This window comes from Hypomesus nipponensis, chromosome 17 (genome assembly GCF_054491055.1).
Source record: "Hypomesus nipponensis isolate SF chromosome 17, ASM5449105v1, whole genome shotgun sequence".
Classification (NCBI taxonomy): Eukaryota; Metazoa; Chordata; class Actinopteri; order Osmeriformes; family Osmeridae; genus Hypomesus; species Hypomesus nipponensis.
The window spans coordinates 10,539,695-10,561,211 of record NC_140377.1 but is presented as its reverse complement, the minus strand read 5'-3'; the positions used below and the strand labels follow the sequence as shown (position 1 = coordinate 10,561,211).

Below are 21,517 nucleotides of genomic sequence, written 5' to 3'. Positions count from 1 at the left end.
TTGTTGTTAGACAATAGATCAACTGTTGCCTAGATATGTTTCATACCTGTTACATTACATTTTACATCTCCAAATCCAGCGTAAATTCTCTATATGCATGCGTTGTTTGTTTGTTGAACTAAACTCATCAGGCTTATTCAGCTAACTTGACTTTCGGGAAATGAAGCCATTGTTCTATTGAATGTATGAAATGTAAACATTTTGTTGGAACTGAGTTCATGTTTTCCTCATTGGTTAGTTTTGAGGTGGGTGTGTTCTAGCATGGAATCAGGAGCGATGCACTTGGTTATGTCCAGAAACTGCTTATGAAGAAGGACCGAGTAAATATCCCAAGGAGAAAAAAAGGAAGGAAAGAGATATTCAAAATGAGACGTTGAAGACATTTATAAATGCACAATGTGGATCTTCTGAGCGCAACCCGTCAGTGTGCTGACTGTTGGAGTGTTCACAGCAAGTTTACTGTCTCTCACCGGGGTTTGAAAAAACCGTTATTTAAGTGAGCATTTAAGCCAGTGGCCCCTGTAGACTACACATCACAGACCCCTGAAGTGCAAGTAGACAGTCAACATGACCAAGGGACCTACGCCGTGATACTCCAATGTGTATGTTTGGATGGAATTGTGAACTATTATGAAGCGGTATGGCTTGGTGTGACCGTGGGGTTCAAACATTGTTGGCTACCGTAGGGGCTTTCGCGGCTTTCAGTCTCATGACCATCGCCATCGGGACGGACTACTGGCTTTACTCACGGGCGTACATTTGCAACGCCACCAACGCTACCACTGACGAGGCACAGCCGCAACCCAAGAAGGCCAGGGGTGATCTTACACATTCGGGACTTTGGAGAATCTGTTGTATTGAAGGTAATGGTTAATAACGATTATTTTGTCCGTGTGTCTCAAGAAGTAGGTGTTTTCAACACTTATGCAAAGTGTATTTTCTCCAAAAGTAAAGGTTCTAACGTAAGCAAAGAAAACTAAAACGCACAATAGTGCGTTCTTACGCGCGTCTTTTTACCAGGAATAAGTGCACAAGAAAGAATAAATAAGGATGGTTTAGAGTACAAGATAAAGGCTGATAGAACAATAACTCGAAAATGTGTGTGGACACGTTTTCTTTATGTTAATACAAATAGGCTACTGGTTTCAGCAGCAACAACAAAAAGCTTAACAGTAGTACGATAGACAGGCAAGGCTCCTACTGTACTGGGGAATATTTGTATTAGACTAGCTAAAAAGTCTTTAAAAAATAAGCACAATAGACGTATTTATTTTCTTAGGGCAGAAGTGTTTTTATTTTATTTTTTAAATACTTACACTTGCATAAAAACCGAATCCAGTCCAAGCTCAGTAGAAGCAGACAGCCCCAGTCAATGGACATGGTGATGGGAGTAACAGTCCGGAGATGCACTTTCTGATCCTCCATTCATGTCTTTATTGTTTCTGATGCTGTTGCTTGGCAACATCACTGAAATTGCTATGGAAACGGGCATGGTATTAAAAATAAACGAATCGTCACTGCCCGAGGAAAAAAGTAAGAAGCAGATATTATGCCCAATACGATGGAAAAGTGTCAAATTATTACATCTGGCTATTCACATATTCATGCATGATGCAAATAATGTGCAAAGTGTTAGGGCTCTACGCATGAAGCCTTGTCTAGTTTGTTCATTGAATGACTATGGTGACGTCTTTATCAGTGATTGACGGGCAGACCAACAATGGACTTCTAAAGTTGCTGAATCTATGCTATTGTATTTCAAAAGTTTAACGTTTTGAGTTTCGTAAAACATTGCCGTAATCGCCTCTGTAATCATCAGTTAACGACGAGGGTTCGAATATAGGTGGAAGGAAGCCATGCATTTTTAGAGCAATGGGAAAATCACCATTCTGGTATTCGTTCGTGTACACATCGGAGCGCTGTCCACCACTGGTGGTGCTGAAAGGAGAAAGCAGACGCATGTATAAACTCCGAGTTTCAAACTTAATGAGTCTGCCCCTTGAGAAAGTAACACTTTTTCAAAAAATATCGCTCAGGTTACTTATGTGTTTTTCTTTTTAATTACAATTATTGATAATTTATTTAGCCTTTCCTCCATTTTTGTATCAAGAAAGGCAGTGAGGCTACTATGAGTGTGTGTGTGTTTACTTGTAGGCTACGTGTGTGTGAGAAACAAACAGAGAGAGAGACGTTCAAGAAATGGTCCAAGCTGGAACCGAGGCCTGTGCTGTAAGGGTTTAATCCCCGAAGGGTTTACTGTATATGTAAAGATTTACTACATATGTCGAATAAGTTAGTTCTTTTTTATTTTTTTGACAAGGGCACAGAAAAAGAAGGAGGTTAAAAATGTGTTCAATCTTGCTTCCGCCAATATTTGATGATTTAAAATCTGATCTGAGCAATTGTTTATAAACTGCAAATCTGTCAATAAGTGCACATTTAAAGATGTAGACTGCTGTCAGAAGTCATGCGGTCAGTTATGCAGCTGGTCTTTCTTTTGCCAGTTGATCGTCACCTATAGGCAAAACAATTTTGAGGCCTGGCATCTAGTTCAAGAAGACCTTTCTACATTCGGAAGAACTATTAACCAATCAATGACATTGAGAGATTCAGAACAGGTGTTCATTTACTGACGTTCATCTCAGCACAACTTCTGATTGGACCACACCCAATTTTACACAGGTTCTTTTTCACCATGAGACCTGCTGGAAGAAAACTAGGAGGAGATTGTTATGCCACATGCATTCTTGGTAATGGCTTTATAAAGGACGGCAGCATGCAGGCTGTCTGTGTGTAACAGTTTTGGATGAAATATGGCAATATTTGGTTGTGTTAAAAGCAGAGATTTCCCGGTTTCACTGCTTGTGTGGTCCAGGTTAACAGGATGGTGCTGTTAGCCTCCCTCCCTCCCTCCCTCCCTCCCTCCCTCCCTCCCTCCCTCCCTCCCTCCCTCCCTCCCTCCCTCCCTCCCTCCCTCCCTCCCTCCCTCCCTCCCTCCCTCCCTCCCTCCCTCCCTCCCTCCCTCCCTCCCTCCCTCCCTCCCTCCATCCCTCCATCCCTCCATCCCTCCCTAAGTGATAATTTACAGAATTAAAATCTTATTTATAAGGTAGGCACCTAACCAGTAGGCATAAGTCAGTTGTAGCCTATACACGTTATAATATTGTGTCTTCCATTATGACTTTTGAATTTTGGATGAACAGTAGGCCTACATTGAAAGCTTTATTTCTAGATGCTGGATAATTCAATGTGTCTTGAGGTGTTCAGTATACACCATCATGCTGATGTTGTTTACCTACTACACATTTCTACCGGTTGGTGTTACTGTGGTGGTGCTGTGTGTGAGGAATAGGGAGGAGGTTGTATAAATTGAAAAGTAATTATGTTTGTGTATGTGTGTGCGTGTGTGGAGGGGGGTGGGTGGGTGAGTGTGTGTGTGTGTGTGTGTGTGTGTGTCAGAGGGAAGCAGTCACTTTGCCATTCCCACAGCATGCACCACAGGTCTGTAATTAAAATGCGCCAGCTGAAAAGGCCACAAGGGCGCTAATTAGGCAGGAGGCCCTGACTTGCTCTGCTCCATCCTCTTTGTTTCTGCTGTAATCCTCTTCTCTTCTCTGTTCTCAAGTTTGTGTTTGTCACTGAGGTCACAGAAGCTAAGGTGACACAGATCAGGCTTGGCTCGCAGACATTTGTGTTTGCAGGGGTGAGGAATAGCTTTCATTAAATACTGTTGTTTCAGAGCCAAGGAAATACTCTGGAAAAACAATTGTGCGGACCAGATGGAAGCTTCTATTTTAGCCTGGCTCGATGTGTGACATGGAGTGACATTATAAACTACACGACTACTTGTAGAAACTTGTACAAACTACTTTTTACAAGAAATGCAAAACTGTACTTTTATCCTGGTATATGTTTTATATAAAAAGGCTTTATTCACAAATAAACTCACACATTTAATTTCAGTTCTAACACGCCCAGTTCTCCAGATGGATCAGTCAGAGAGGAACATGTTTGTCTGTTTATTGCTCTCTTACTGTAAACCCACTGTCTTCTCTGTTTTAACTCAGACCACCTTTTTATTTTAAATTCACTAGAATAGCCTACAGACTATAGCTCGTTAAGTCCTTTTGCCAGAACACTATCACACTGGTGATTGTAGTCATAAACTATGTGTTGGACATATAATAATAATGTTTTTTTGTGCTATTTGAACGAGTGAGGCAGTTGTTTGACTGTTGTCACTTTATAGCTGTCAAGTGTGACATTCCCTACACTCAGGTGAGTGGTGCGCTGCATAAATTGTCGGTTTGTTATTGGTCTATTCCTCTGAGGCTCTCGTGTTATAAGCAGAGTTGATTCACAACTTTGTCAAAAGTGCATCATTCTGTTGCCAGCGGCAGCACTGCTGTAACAGTTGTTTCAGGAACCCTGCATGTGTGAATGTTTTTGTGTGCCCATGGGTGTGTGCTTAGAGGATGTGTGAAAGAGTGTGATAGGTAGAGAGGGAGCGAGGGAGCGAGATAGAGCCTGTGCTTGTGTGTGCATGTGTCCAAGTGTAGTACATGCTGTTTTGGTGTTTTTAAAACAACATGAAGATGTCAAAGGCATCCTTGGAAACAGTATGAAAATCAAGCTCTTGGAACTGAGAGTAGGTTGCCATGGAGAAAGGATGTGATCAGCAGTAGGCTTTGTCTCTCTCCCTGCTAGGTCTGAAGGGACTTGCCTCTCTCTCTCTCTCTCTCTCTCTCTCTCTCTCTCTCTCTCTCTCTCTCTCTCTCTCTCTCTCTCTCTCTCTCTCTCTCTCTCTCTCTCTCCCTGAAGAGACTGGTCATCCATTCGTCTCCTCTATCTGTCTCTCCCTGCTAGGTCTGGAGGGACTGGTTTCCTACACCCTCTCTCTCTGCTCCCATATCTGCAGTATGTCTCTTTTTCTCTGTCTCCATCTTTTGTTTTTCTCATGTGCTCTCCGTCTATGTCTTTCACACACACACAAACACACACACACACACACACGTAAACACCATAGACACAGGACTGATAACTGCCACTCATAAATCACATGACCCAAGAACTTCTATCTATAATCAGATTTTCAATCACAGGCAATTCAGCCATCCACACACAGACAAGCACACACACACACACATATATATATATATATATATATATATATATGCATATATATATATATGTGTGTGTACTGTGTGTGTATATATATATATATATATATATAGCAGACCGATTTGGGGGGAGGATGTGGAGAGGAGCAAGAGAGGAGTAGAATAAGGAGGGAAGTGTGAGGTGGTATGGTTGCAGATAAATGAAGACTCAAATCAAATCAAATCAAATTTATTTGTATAGCCCTTTTTACACGCAAGCATGTCACAGAGGGCTTCACATACGCCCATAGAACTGCCCCTCAACCAACCTAAACCCTCAAGGAAGACAAGGAAAAACTCCCAGAAAAACTCTCAACGGGAGAAAAAATGGAAGAAACCTTGGGAGGAGCAATTCAGAGAGGGATCCCCTCCTCCAGAGACGGTTGGCAAGAGAGAGGAGCAGAACACAAGCTAAACATAGTCATACAGTGTCAATGGGTTTTGAAACACCAAAAATCCATTGTTCGGCTTCATAGACGTTGGATGGGACCTGGAAACTCGCTGTTGGCCGTCATGGAGGCTGGTTTCCGGTTGACGACTTGGTCCAGCGTTGGTAGACCGACGACCAGGCAGGTCCTGACAGCTCAGACCCCCCACACCACAAGGGATGTGTGGGGGGGACAGAGAGGAGAACAGGGATTAGAGAATGCCAGGAGCAGCTAACAGTTTCAGTCGTAATAGAATGAGATCCCCACCGGTCAAGTGTGGACTAGTGCAGCAATTTAACAAAGCTAAGAGGGTATGTGATGCAGCCCCACACACCAAGACAGCGACAGCCCCCCTTGGTTGGAACATGAAATCTGTTCCAGGGGAAACAACTCTAAAATAGGTTATATTTATACGAATAAGGATGAAAACAACCAGCCCCCCGTTGTCTCCAACTAGTAAACTATAACAATTAAAATATACAGCAACGGAACTATTACAGTAACAATATACAATAACAGGTATACTTTATTTGTAACATTTAAATGGGCAGTGTGAACATAAGCTAAAATTACAATTTAAAAGTTACATGTGATACACACATAGGCAAACGCACACCCCAGGTTTACATAGAAAGTACACACATTTAACAATCATAGGATTGACTAAACAGGAACGTTTTTAATCTAGTTTTAAAGACAGCAAGGTGGCTGGCTTTAAGTGAGAGTCCAGGGGGTTGTAATTAACTGGGAATACCTACTGTCTTTTTGTTGGATCCACATCACCTTAGGGGAAGGCATGGGCAGCGCTAGGGAGGGGCTAGCAGGTGCTTCAGCACCCCCAAGAAAGACCGAAGCACCCCGATAGCACCCCCTAAAATATTGCTCATTTACTAATAGGCCCGGAGTGGCCATCGGGAGAATTCCCGGTGGACTGCTCATATGTGTTAGGTTTGTTAAGTTACTGTTTGACCAATAAGTAAGCTAATAGGCTACACTAGGTTTTAATCTAAATAAGCGCATGATCAGACCGTGCATTAAAAAGTGCTGTTTTCAGTTGTTGCACATGCTCTCTTTCTCAAACACCGTGTACCAAGGTTGTTTTCATGGAGACAACCCTAAACCACAATTTATTGTTGTGGAGGGAGAATAAGATGATTAAAAAATAATACAATAAATGGGATAAACATGCCAAGAGGAACTGAAAAAGCCAGGTAACAAAAGAAAGCTCAGTCACTTCATAAATCTAGGTGCCTGCCAGGTTGGGAAAAATATGTTTTCTCAAAAGCCCTGCACGTTTCCCCTATGTTGATTTTGTCGTGGATAAATTTCTGCCGCCACGATATCAGAAATAGGGCTGTACAAGACAGGCCGTCTATCAGCAGTGATTGTTAGAGTGCATGTCGGAGAATAGGAAGGACACGCGCTTCACAGCGCAGTTGAGATTGCGTGTGTGCGCCTTTGAGAACTGTAAGTCGTATAACTTGTGTTTTCAGTTCATTAAAGCCTGTGATTTTCGTTGTTTGTATTCTTCCCCTGCTAGCATAATTGCATGCCTGTTGATTCGATAGCGATTGCGGCCCTTGCTCACGTTTGTATTTTAGGTGCATTATTATGCTGAACTATTTTTGATTAATAGCGGGTATATTATTATTATTTGCTAAAGAATGCTTAGCCTATCAAGATCAAATGAAGCCAACATTGTACATGCTTTAGAGTACCTTGATCGATAGGCTAGGGTACTGACCATTTAGGCTACAGACCTGCCCCCACTGCTAAAAAAAATCCTAGGGAAAACACTGCCCTGAATCTTTAAGGTAAAATTGTGGGTTGTAGTTTTGTTTATGTGTTTATATTAGGCTACATACAGCTCCAAAAACAATTTCACAATGAAATTAATGCAAAAAATCTCGCTTGCGGGCTATGCGTACTCGCATTACCTACTATGAAGTTTCGATTTCAGCTCACATCAAAACGTTGACTAGGTCCTAGGTTCAGGTTAAGCCCCGAATGTTCAATGTATGGCTCGGCCCCTGGTAGGGATGGGCTGGTTTTGGCCATTACACTCCCAGGCTGAAAGTGGGTCCCACTCCTGACCTGATAATATTTATTTAATATAAAAATATATAACTGCGCAGCTCCCCCTGTCAATGATCTAGCACCCCCTCAGCACCTGCATTAAAAATTATCTGGCGCGCCCCTGGGGGAAGGGCAGATGTGTGTGTGAGCTACTGCTCTGTTCTGTTCTGTTCAAAAGCTGCTGTTCTTTCTACACTAGTCAGTTCACTCTTCAACACAACAAGAAGTTGTACATTTGTGCTTTTATTAGCCTGTACTTTTAATTTTCTAACAATGATTTAACACAGAAACATGTGCTCTAGTTACGATGACATATTTGACACTAATTAGTTTGCTGTTCCTCATTAAATGCAGACCTAGTTCATGACAGTGTGTGCTGTAAAGGCTGGGTCACACCCTTGGATCACCCCAAGGTGATCGGCTGCAGTCTGCCTACCCTCCAGGACCGGCACACCTCAAAGACCCTGAGGCGAGCATGGATGATTGTGGCCGACTCCTCCCACCCTCGACACTCTCTGTTCCAGCTACTCCCCTCCGGCAGAAGGCTGCGGTCCATCAGGACCAAAACCTCACGCCATGAGAACAGTTTCTTTCCATCCGCTGCTGGCCTCTTCAACAAGGCCAAAGACTTACACTGACTTAACACTTTTATGTCATCCAACACTAGTCCATCCAACACCTATTTGCACATGTCATATTGCACTATGCTGCCCTATTTTGTAGATGTCGTAAAAAATCTATACAATTTTATTTATATCTCCCCAATTCCAAAAAAGTTGGGATGCTGTGTAAAATGTAAATAAAAATGGAATGCAATGATTTGCTACACTCATAAACTCATAAGTCATTCACAATGGATCATTGAAAATATTTCAAATACTTAAACTTAGGAAATTTACAATTTTAAGGAGAACATATGGTTGGAAAAAGTAAGTGTTATATAAAATAAACAGCTGGAGGAACAGTTTGCAACTAACTAGGTTCGTTGCAAACAGGTCAGTAACATGACTGGGTATAAAAAGGCAAAGTCTCTCAGAAGTAAAGATAAGCAGAGCTTCCCCAATCTGTAAAACCTGCATCTACATATTGTGGAACCATTTCAGAATAATTTTCCTCAACGTAAATTGCGAAAGACTTTGAATGTATCATCATCTACAGTACATCAAATAATGCAATTATTCTGAGAATCTGGAGACATTTCTATGTGTAAGGGACAAGGGGGGAAATAAATACTGCTTGCCTGTGATCTTCAGGCACTCTGCATAAAAACAAGCTGTGATTCTGTAACGTAATTGCATGGGCTCAGAAACACCTCCAGAACTCATTGTCTGTAAACACAGTTTGTTGTGCCATCCACAAATGCAGGTTAAAGCTCTATCATGCAAAGAAGAAACCACATGTGAACATGATCCAGAAACACTGCCATCTTCTCGGGGCTAAAGCTAATTTAAAATGGACTGAGGCAAAGTGGGAAAATTGTTCTGTGGTCAGACAAATTGAAATGTGAAATTATTTTTGGAAACTTTGGACGCTGCGTCCTCCGGACTAAAGAGGAGAGGGACCAACCGGCTTGTTATTAGCGCTCAGTTCAAAAGCCTGCATTTCTGATGGTATGGGGTGCATTAGTGCCTACAGAATGTTCAGCTTGCACATCTGGAGAGGCAACATCAATGCTGAAAGGTACAGTATATACAGGTTTTAGAGTAACATTTGCTTGCATCCAGGCAAGATATTTTGGGGGGGGAGATTTTGGGGGAAGCCTTGCATATTTTAGCAAGACAATGTTACAACATTTTGCATCTGTTACAACTGCATGGCTTCGTAATAGATGAGTCCAGGTGCTGAACTGGCCTGCCTGCAGTCCAGACCTTTCACCAGTTAAAAAACATTTGGTGGATCATGAAACGAAAAATATGACAAAGAAGACCCAGGACCATTGAGCAGCAAGAATCCTGGATCAGACACAAAAGGGACAACATTCCTCTCCCACAACTCCAGCAAATGGTCTTCTCAGTTCCCAGACAGATACATACTGTTGTTAAAAGAAAAGGGGATGCTACACAATGGTGAACATGGCCTTGTTCCAACCTTTTTGAGACGTGTTGCTGCCATTAAATTAAAAATTACCTTATTTTTTCCTTAAAATGGCACATTTTATAAGTTGAGATGTTTACATATCATGTTGACACTTGACATGTTTTCTATGTTCTATTGTGAATAACGTAATGGGTTTATGAGATTTGTAAATCATTGTGTTCTGTTTTGTATTTTATTTTACACAACGTCCCACTTTTTGGGGAATTGGGGTTTTATTTTATATCTTACATATTGTTTAGCTCTTTAGTATTAGACTTTTTAATTTTTATCTATACATCCTACTTTTTAAAATTAAGATCTGTATATGTTTGTTGTATGAACCTTCCTGCCACAGAAAATTCCATGTTTGTGTAAACTTACATGGCAATAAAAACAAATTCTAATTCTCATTCTGATTCTGATTGATCTGTGTGGCTCACCCTGGGTGTACAGAACAGGGCCTACTAGGTAATGTGGTTGAAGGATGGTCTTCTGAGACTACGAGAATAAAGGTTGAGGAGAACTTTCAAAATTATTTGAAAGTACTTTCAAATTATGGCTCATCCAAATCATTTGCCCAAATCTAAATAACATACTAATAAAAAAAAACATACCCCTCTCACGAATCATTCTCTCTAGTTTACAATTTGACACTATTATATATATATATATATATATATATATATATATATATATATATATATATATATATATAAATATAAACACTCACTACTCAGCTTGCCATAGAAATCGATCAATATGTTCAGATGCCCTGGTACACATGGTTAATGTGACACAGAAAGGCTTTGTCTGAAGGCTTCCAGGGTCACTAACACTGCATTAACCCCTGTCCCCATTCCCTCCACCTTAATGTTTATACCTCTATCACTATGGCACACACACACACACACACACACACACACACACACACACACACACACACACACACACACACACACACACACACACACGCACACGCACTAAAAGCCCCCAGACTTTCTTTTGTTGTTCCACAAAATGAGATTCTTGTTTCCCTAGAGCACTCCAAATAAGCCACTCAACTCAGATGGGTCTGGACATGCACTACTCCATGCCAGATCCCTGAGGGTAATGCATTCCTAATGATTGTATTTTCTACCGTGCACATACGTGTGATTTCAGTGTCCATGCATACAACAGGGTTTGTGCCTACGTCTCATGTTTACTGAGCTGTGGACTTTGTTTCCCAGACACCTTTGGAGATTTACTGCTCTCTCCTTTAGAGCAAGAGCCCTTGTCTGCCTCTGAATTAGGTTCTTGAAATGTCAATGATTTTTTTCTAGTTTTAGTAAAGTCAATGAGGGAGCAATGAGTTGGTTCCAGTAAATTTGGTGCACTTGTGGTTCTGGACTCAATGGTCCAATCAGCACTGAATCCTGTTGTCATTTAAATTGAAGGCAATAGAGATGGTATCCTTCCCTTCTTCCTTTAAGGAGCATATTTACAGGGGGTTTTCGACATTGAAACATTGAAAAAAAAAAAACGCTATTCATTTTGTTTGGCAGTTCAAAAAGCATTATGCAAGCTTCTGTACCTTGGTGTTAAGCATCCTGTTAAATTGTTTAATCAAAAGAGGCTTTGGAGTGTTATATGTGAGTGCTATTTATCACAGACAGTAGGGGTATGCATGGGATTATTACTGAATTCAAGAGGGGAGGCAGATCCATGTGTGTTCAGCAAATACACATGCAAAAGCATTTGCAGAACAACAAAATGTAAACTTCAATTGGTCAATAATTTTCTTATCCATCTGGGGGGTATTCCAGAAAGCAGGTTCAACAAACTGTGAACCTAACTCTGAGTTGATTTACCCTAGAATGGGAAACTCCGACTTTTCGGTTCCAGAAAAGCTGATTTGAATGAGCTAAATCAACTTGGAGTACGTAAACTCTGAGTTAAGCGCGGGCATGAGAGCTATTGAAAGCCAACATTACGGGAGCTCCGATACAAGGATCCACCATGGCACCCGGCGACAAAAAACGTTGTCTTACTTCACCACGCTTCAGGTAGAAGTGTTAATACGTGTTTTTATGTTGAATCTGGTCACATATTCCAGCAAAAAGCAACACGGCTGTCACATCTACATACTCGGAACAACCTGTAAAGCTGGGGACACATTATACGATTGTTTTAATCTTATAAGATTTTCAAACTGTGAGAGATCACAAACATGAGGATTTAGCCGTTTTGCTAAGCCGTGTGTGGTCATTCTTACTGTAACACACCTCACACCAAGGGAACATCTGATAAAATAATCTGTGGAACCATCAAGATTATCGGGACATATGTTACCTAGGATTGTAGGAAGGGCCGAAATCGGCCCGATTATCCTGTGGTGTGTCCCCAGCATAAGGAGGCAGCGCTCTGCTTCCCCTGAGCTTTGAGTTGATTGATTTCACCTGTTGCTTGTTTAACCCTTTTTAGTTTGCTATTTAAACCCCAGTCTTTCATAGTTTTGTTGCAAAGTCTTACTTTTTTCTTAAAAGTCTGAGCCTTGATCTATTTATCCTGAGTCTGATATGGTCTGTGGTCTGGTCTGTTTACAACAGCTGTAGCAGCTTAGGAGATACAGTTGGCGTGGGAGACAATTGCTGGCCAAGTTAATGCATACATTTGAATGCAGTAGCCAGTCCATACACGGAACATTTGACCACACTGTCCGTTAAAATTACAGGTGAAAAAATGGTAGACAGTGGTTTTAATCAAATTTGACATGATACAAAGAAAATATCAATTGATGCCTATTTCAACTTGTTGAAAAGATGATGAAGAGACGTTGACTGCTGCCGCAGATATGGATGCAGAGAGGCCTATGTATCGAAGTTACTGGTAGTTCTCTCCCCATGTACTTTTATTTAGAGGCTTGTGTGGAATTGTCAGATACACTGAAATTATGAGAATAATGAATGGAAAAATAATTGGCACATTTGGATCCTGTTGAACAGAGCGTGGATGGGGGGTTCCATCAATAGCGGCACAGTGAGATGTTCATTTAATGGCAGGTGAATTGTGCATGTGGAATTGTGGAATTTAATGTAATCTCATGTATTCCCAGTTGCCAGTAAAGGAGTTGTACAAACTGCATCTAATTGAGCAGGTGCCAAAAACTGACCAAGAGATGGTGTACAGGTGTAAAAGCTGATCTTTAAATTGATTTGCTGGAACACCAGCAATGTCTGCCATGTCTGCCAACTGTATCAGGTTCAGAAAGTGGGAGGGGATAGGTAGAATTGCAAAGTTTGTCATGGAAAACCTGCTAGCGAGCAGGTTAGGTTCACAGTCAGTTACCATGGACACTGATCCACAGTTTGCGTTACCTTTCTCCCTGGAACGGAAAACCCAGAGTTTCCTCATCTCAGGATTACCCAACTCAGGGTTTTCGCTAAACCTGCTTTCTGGAATACCCCCCTGGTCAATAAATTAATGTAAAATTGAAAACAAATACAGCTGATTGAGGAACAGAGTCTAACACCAGTACTCCGGGAACCCCTTGGAGCTTTAGAAGAAGAGAGATCTTTAAGAGGTGGGGAGGTCTGGATGACAGCTTAAACAAGAAGAGATCATGACGTTTCCTCTCTTGTCCTGTAGGTATCAATCAAGGGAGCTGTTACCGTATCAACCACTTTCCAGATGATAACGACTATGACACAGACAGCTCGGAATATCTCCTGCGTAAGTTCGGTCGTCTTCTTTTCTCGCCTCTTCTTTCTTCTCCTTGCCTTTCTTTCTCACTTCCCGACCACTTCAGTCAGTCAGACATTCACATACTCATTCATACGTTCAATAGTGGTTGAGGGGATTGTGTGTACTTCTGTGTGTACCTAACAGTACTTCTGTGTGTAACTAACAGTACTTCTGTGTGTACCTAACAGTACTTCTGTTTGTATCTAACAGTACTTCTTTGTGTACCTAACAGTACTTCTGTGTGTACCGGACAGTACTTCTGTGTGTATCTAACAGTACTTCTGTGTGTACCTAACAGTACTTCTGTGTGTACCTGACAGTCCCTCTCTCTCTCTGTCTGCACAGGTATTGTGCGTGCCTCCAGCATGTTCCCCATCCTCAGCACAGTCCTTCTGATGTTTGGGGGGCTTTGTGTCGGGGTGGGGCGCATCTACAGCAAGAGGAACAACATCCTACTCAGCGCAGGCATCCTGTTTGTAGCTGCAGGTGAGACACAAGGCCTCCTTGGTGCCCTGAGGAACACACACACATGCACCATCACACCCATATGAACTGTGTGTGTGTGTGTGATGGTGGCACAACTCTCTCTCACACGCATTTTTTTGTCTCTCTCATGCTGTATGTATTTATAAAAAAGAGACAGGCTTCACTGGACACCTTACTGATTTGGCCATCTGACAGAGTCATCTGATTACCATGGTTACAGATGACAGGAGATGAGGAGAAATAGCGAGGAGAAATAGCTTTAATGGAAAGAAGTCATTGGAATTACCAGAGCAGGGCTGAAAGAGAAACCACATCAGCCAACTGACAGGGTCACTGCTTCTTTTCAGCACACACAAATTAGTATTCCGATGACAGTGTAGAAGATTTTTATGACATTTTAACACACCTCATTGACAGTGTGTGTATCTTACTGCAGAGGGTAGCATTCTGTAATCACTGTCTGTTGAAGTCCATTTCATACAGGGCTGAGTTCAACATGATATGATTTGAAAACCAGTGGGCTGACAGACTTGTTCAAGCAGTCTTGCTGTGTCCTCTGTCAAAATGTATTTGTATGGCTCTTTGTACAAGCAATGTCACAGAGGGCTTCACATATGCCCATAGAACTGCCCCTCAACCAACCTAAACCCTCAAGGAAGACAAGAAAAAACTCCCAGAAAAACTCACTAGACGAGAAAACATGGGAGAAACCTTGGGAGGAGCAATTCAGTGAGGGATCCCCTCCTCCAGAGACGGATGGTGAAAGAGAGGTGTAGAACACAGACTAAACATAGTCATACAGCAGCCAAGTATGGGTCAATGGGTGTTGAAACAACAACATCCAGTGTTCCACTTGGGTCAGAGTTGGTAAATGTCAGTTTAAGCAGAGGTAGCCACAGGGCTGGGGACTGTGATCGGCACAGCATCACATCAAGTGATAAACACTTGTGAGTCTCTCACCAATGTGCAGTCTGTCACCTCACCCCACCCCTCTTACCCCCCCCCCCCCCCCCACAAAAAGGCCTGAGCAACATCATCGGCATCATCGTCTACATCTCCAGCAATGCCGGCGACCCCAGCGACAAGCGCGACGAGGACAAGAAGAACACCTACACCTACGGCTGGTCCTTCTACTTCGGGGCTCTCTCCTTCATCGTGGCCGAGACCGTGGCCGTGCTCGCCGTCAACATCTACATCGAGAAGAACAAGGAGTTCCGCTGGAGAGCCCGCCGCGACTTCATACGCTCCCTATCCTCCTCCTCGCCGTACTCCCGGATACCGAGCTTCCGCTACCGCCGGCGAACCTCGCGCTCTAGCTCGCGCTCCTCCGATGCCTCGCGGGAGAACTCTCCTGTGATTGGTCTGAAAGGGCCTCCGCCCCTGCCTGGAGGCCCGCTAGGGGAGCTGTCTATGTACACTCTGACGCGGGATCCGCAAAAGGGCGACATGGAGGAGAATGCCTACAGCCCGGAACACGAGGACTCTGACTTCCTGCAAGTACACAACTGCTTCCCCAACGACCTGAAGGATGGGGTCAACCGGCGGACCACGCCTGTTTGAGTTGGGGTCTAGATTGGTGACCAAGACCCCTGCGCAGGATGGCTGGGAAGGGAGGGGCCTGTGGGCCTTGGGGTCTGTTGAACCATGTGGTACATCCTCCTGTGGGAGAGTTAGAAGCTCAGTGTTAGTACATAGAGAGAAGATGAGTACGCACCCTAAAGGGTGAGAAACCACTTGGCGCTACACACTTTCTAGGAGTAAGCAAAGAGAATATGGATACTTTCCTGTGTGCTTATAGAGTCTTAGAACAGAGCCCATTTTTCTTGGTGTAACCTACACTTTACTGCTTCAAGATGTAGACTCGGAATTGCCTCTATCTTGTTTATATGATTGCGATTTCAACTGGGTAAAACCGCTGAAAAGAAGTCTTGATGTATACCATCATGACCACTCACACTGCACCTGTGATGTGTCAACCACGGTGCTCAAATAAATCTCAACTCTGACTTGAAGTTTGTTCTAGCTCAGTGAGCATCTGCTTGCCTGTGTGGAGGACGGAGTTTTTGTTTCATTGAAGTAAGCCATTGTTGTCTCTACTTACTGTGCCTGCTCATTTGTGAGACAGCAGAAATCAACTTCAACAAAACCAAAATGATGTGAGGAGTTTCTTTTCAAAGAAGTCTAGTTGTAATCAAATAAATATTATGGAATTACTGTCTAAAATCCATTCAAATACTTAAAAATGTTGCTGTAGTCTGATTGGAGTGTCTGATATGTAAGGTTCACAGTTTTGGAACTCAGTTTTGGGGTTCTAATAAGAGCAATCAAGCTCAGGAAAGGTGCAACATTGTGGGTGTGGGACATCATACATCCTCCAAAACTGAGACCTACCTTGTGATGACAAGCACCTATGACCCAAAGGGACCTATGTGACACAAATCAACATGACAGCTAGATTCACAGCCCAGATTTATTACTTATGAATATACATTATATACAAATATTTACTGTGAACTGTCATCATGAATACTGTAATGGATGTACAGGTATAACGAAGTCTAAACTTTAAACAGCACTGAATGTTCAACATTTCTTATAAGATTTTAATTTTCTGTTTGTCAACACACTCTATGGAAGGCTAGCAGGCTGTCTTAAAATGAGAATGCCATACTAAAACAATTGTCACATGTATGGAATAGTGTGCGTTGGAACCAAAATGGTCATCCTTCACCTATTTATTCATTGCTATGTAACTGTCCATATTTCATCTATCATGTGCACAAGGGACAAGACGTTGTGATGGCCTGTCATGGAACACAGAAACTGACAAACGTTTGGCCCCACAGGAAGTGACAGGGTACGGACTTCTCTTAAGCCTTGAATAGTGTTGGAATACTCCTGAACTGTCCTTTGATATGCATCAGACAGGGAATGAGAGCCTTCTGTGGCTGTCGGACTGCCTGTCTGGCTGCTTGTCTCCTATTCAAGGACAGACAAAGGTGTCCCTGACAGGATCAGAAGAGAGGGGAACAGACTTAGTCTCAAGAGCTTTGTTTCTTCAACCTGGAATCCTAGCCATCCTTGTCCTTGTCCTGCTTCTTCAGTTTAAGTTTCTCAGGAAAATATTGTGTTATGTATTTAATTAGTTTTAACTTCCTGATGCTTGATGGATCAATGTTTCAAATCTCTGTGTTTGGATGTGAAGCTAAATGAAGGACCTCTTCCATTTCATTTTTACTCCACAATTTGGGACTTGGGTGGAATAATGTTGTATACATTGAAAGCCATAGTAAAAGTAGCTTAGGCCTTTATAAGTGTTGTGCTGTTAATGTTTGTATGACATTTGTATTGACATGTGAATGGTTTCAGTATTTAAAGCTGCAGAAAGAAAAATCATGGCTAACTCCATTCTCCAAAACTGTTGTAGATTATGTCAAACAAGGCGTGTTTGATTGAAAAAAAATGTGTTCTCTCTATTCTGTTTTATTGATTGTTTGTAAAAAAAAAAAGTATCAATGCCGCCATATTGAATCAGTATTCCCTTTTGTAATCACGTACAGATGAAGGATAAATTCTCTTTTGTAAGAGTCAGTATTCAACAGCTCTGGATGTGCTTTAAATGTTTTGGACAGAAAGACTATTGTCTAGAAGTGCAGTGCTACGGTACAGTAATACATGTTGTTGTCCTCATGGTTCTTACCTCACTCAGAAGAGCCGTGTCTGTTATCTTGCTTTTCATTTTTCAGCAACAAAGCCGACATAATGTTGTTAATATAAATAAATCAAATCAGGGCTATGTGATAACTTTTGGGGCCTGGTTCTTGCTTCTGTGTCACAGTGCAAACACTTCCACAACTTTTGGACACATCACAGCAGCAAAACGATTCACAAATTGTTTTCCACTTCTCAACCAACGAATGGTCCGCTTTCTAAAATCAACTTTATTTACATACCCTACATGCATAATACATGTGAGCTGATTGCTAGCCAAAGTCGTAGCCCACCTGTCCAGGAGAAGGGTTGTTAACTGTCAGCAGACAGATGTCATAATCTTCTGGCTGTTCTGTTCCTCATCTCAGGTTGACTGGAAAGCCAAGCATTTGCCATTTATGTAAGTGTCTCTCTCTTTATGTTATGTCTCTTTTCCATGCCTTTCTATACCCCATTGAATCTGTCTTTTACAGTACATTCAGACACGCCAGCCTAATAGAGTCTAGAAGTGGAAAGTCTGTGTGTGTGTGTATTATAAAGCAGTGTTTCCCAACCGGGGTGCCGTGTAAAGGTCCTTCAACACAATGTTCCTTGCAGCTGGATGAGTTGACTGGCTTCAGTGGGCATGCTCAGCTCAGGATGGGGGGTGCCACAAAATGTAGAAACTTGTCTAAGGGTGCCATGACTGAAAAAAGGTTGGGAAACATTGTTATAAAGGACCTCGTTGGAATGCTGGCAGAACAAGGCCTTTTCTTCACGAGAGGATCCACAGAGCCCATTTCATTCTTACTGCAAACGGTTGAATCGCTGTCATTTTATAGTGAAATATGAACCACTTTGCCTCTGAGACTGCATTCTTTGCTGCGGGTAATAAATGAGCCGGAGTTCCTGGAATGGCACCGCTCCTAGATCAAAATGTTAAAATGACACTCACTCTCCTCCTGTCCTTCTCCTCTCACTCCCTAACCATGAGCGACAGAGAGGTAAGAAGAAAAGATGTGCAGAGGACAGAAGGATTGAACCAATCAGTGGTAAGCTTCAGGAACAAGGGAGGTTTAGGGGACTCCGGATTGACCTCCTGGAGGGAAACCATAAGCTGGATAACACCTGGAGATCAAGGGAACATGGTGCAGACACAGATGGGTCTTTTCAGTGAATGGTGGTTGCCAGTTTTTGTGTAGACATTTTTGTATGGCTTCATCAAGGAGGATAGGTTATCCACATTACCCACACTCATCCCAGTGTCTGGCACACTGCAGCTGTATGAATGAACAGACCTGGGGATCTAGCAAAGGGAAGTCATTTGATCTGAATGCTCTATTACACGGTATGTCTTATACCTGACACAATAGCCTCTGATATCCTACATAAGGCATTGACATTCTAATGTTGTCTCTGTATAACATGAACTGCTATTCCCACTTCTAGAGCCCATATAGCCTACCGCGTATAGGCCTATGTGTGTTCTTGGCAACGACTGAGTGAATGGAGGCCAATGTTTAAGGTAACCGATTTACTGTGCAATAGCCCAGTATTAACGTGACCCTCATAGAGACGGCCTTGAGGCCTGGATAATCTAATTTCACTTGTTGCCTGTTTTTAGCAAACGAATACAGTCTGGTCCCACTGAAGGCTCTCCTAACTATTCTGCCACGGGTAAAATTAGACACCAATTAAAGTTATTTTCCGAGGGGGAAAATTGGAGGAGACAGAAAAGATGGAGGAGATCATGGAGGTTTAAGTTCTATAGCCAGAGCTCTCGTGAGACGAGCCTGATACAGTATGTGCGTTTGAGCGGTGTTTGTGTAGCACACTGGCAGATGTTTGGCTACTGACGCTGAAGCTGTCAATTTGCTGAACGACACTTGCAGGTGATAATGTGACAGGTCCCTCATGCTATTGTCTGTGTTCGGCAGTTCTCCTTCTTGCCTCCCGTTGACAGGCGTCATCATGTGACGGTGTTGATCATAATCGCTGGCGACGGTGGGGACATGTGTTCCCGCTGTCTGTGGTGCTGTTGCCTGGCGACCCAGTGAGTGTTCGGCGCTTGGTTTGACAGAGGGACAGAGGGACCTGAACAGATAGGCTGAGTGAAAATAAAAGTGTTATTACACAGACCAGCTGCGGTGAACTCAACAAAAGGAGCTAGCACCAGGCCAATTCACACACGGAATCCAGGTGTACACAAATGGTGATAAGTAGTACTAGAGGTTTTAGAAGAAAACTCTTTTGACTGTTCAGCCTTTGATTGTGTTTCTGAAAACCAAGGTTTTCAGAAACCTCAGTTAAGGTTGCTACTGAACTGAGACGTTTCACTGTGCACTCTTTCTCACTCTCCCTCTCTCGCTCCTATACACACACAGGATACAAGCAAACACACACACATACACACACACAGAAACCCACAGTAATACAATAACATTACAGAATAATCCAGCAGCTGATGGGTTTCTGCTAATACAAACCCTCCACTGTGCCAGTTTGAAAGTGTAGTGTTTGCCTTTGTCATTCTGCTAAATCTGTCTTGCCATTTACTTGTTAAATCAAGGGGCCATGAGAGAGTTGTTATGACAGAAAATGGGCCAGAGCCCTGCCCAAAGTGGGGCACGACGGTTTATAAAAAGCACAGACATGCATTCATGGCAGTGTTAAGAGGTATTTAACAAAGTAGTAGAATGGTGGAAATATGTCTATGCACGCATGGATTGTATACTGTAGCACCATTACCTATCTGATACCCTGTCGTTCTTGTATTTAATCCAAATTAACCACCTTTGTTATAAATGGATTCATGTCATTCTGAGTATTCTTACCAATCTAGAGCATTCTGTCAACCAAGAGATGATTAACATTTCAAATGGAACACACCAAGTTTAACATGTCAATTATTCTCAGCAACAGAACAGTTTGGTTTTGATAGGGGCTAGCCTCAACTTCACAAAGTCCTCTGTTCCAAGTCCTCGAGCACTCTCTCCCCTTCCCTAATTTGGATCAGGTGCAGCCATCAGGTGGAACCCCCCCCTTATCAGACATGTGTCCTCCTCTGATTGGTGTAGAAAGTAGATCATCTCTTTCAGACAGCAATGCCACTAATAAAGGACAATCTCCCAGGTGACCAGAAAACGCTTAAAAGTACTGCAAAGAGAATGAAATGAGATTCCATTATGTAAATTCATATATAAATGGATTCAAATATGATTACGCTGGAGTGTGAAAACTTCACTTGGAGTTGACCTCTGACTCTGCACCTCAAAAGCTTGAATTCCCTCAAAAGTCAAACTATTTTGAACTCCCTCAGACACCATTTCGACCCGTAACCTTTGTACTTTAGGAAGGTTAAAGGTGTCAGGCCAGTGCTAAACATTCCCATGACTCTCCTCCATCTGTACCTTGTCGCTGTGGAGCCCCAGCAAGACTCGCAGAACGTGTACCAGGGAGGGAGAGGGACGGGAAGATGAATCTAGGGCACTGTTATCTGGCCCCGTTTCATCAAGCGTTAGGCGTAGATCTGTGGACGGGCGAGCTGGAGAGAGACATTTAGAGGAGCTAAAGAACAGCCGTGAGGAAGACAGAAGATTGCTGTCGCTTCTCACTAACGTCTAGGAGTCCGGCTCGCCCCTCAGAGAGGACGCTTTTTCGACGACGCCCGACGCACTCCGACGCGCACCTTCACCTCTTCACCTCTCACTCTGCTCTTCTCACACACTTGCGTACAACGCTCACGCACACGCTTTGCTCCTCGCGGTCCTACTCTCCTCAAACACACACACACACACGTCTCTCACACGTATGTTTCTCACACTCACACAATTCACTTAAAACATACACTCACACACACACTCGGAGGCAGACAGCATC

The 21,517-nt window shown here is 42.7% G+C and overlaps 1 protein-coding gene across 1 annotated transcript; it reads left to right on the top strand.

The window, feature by feature from the left end:
* The first annotated feature begins 540 nt into the window (after window positions 1–540).
* On the top strand, window positions 541–16,450 carry cacng4b (calcium channel, voltage-dependent, gamma subunit 4b). The gene is made up of 4 exons (XM_084677706.1): window positions 541–863; window positions 13,367–13,450; window positions 13,808–13,948; window positions 14,970–16,450. The coding sequence occupies exons 1-4, from the start codon at window positions 641–643 to the stop codon at window positions 15,506–15,508; spliced, it is 987 nt and encodes a 328-aa protein (XP_084533832.1). The 5' UTR covers window positions 541–640; the 3' UTR covers window positions 15,509–16,450.
* The last annotated feature ends 5,067 nt before the right edge of the window (window positions 16,451–21,517 follow it).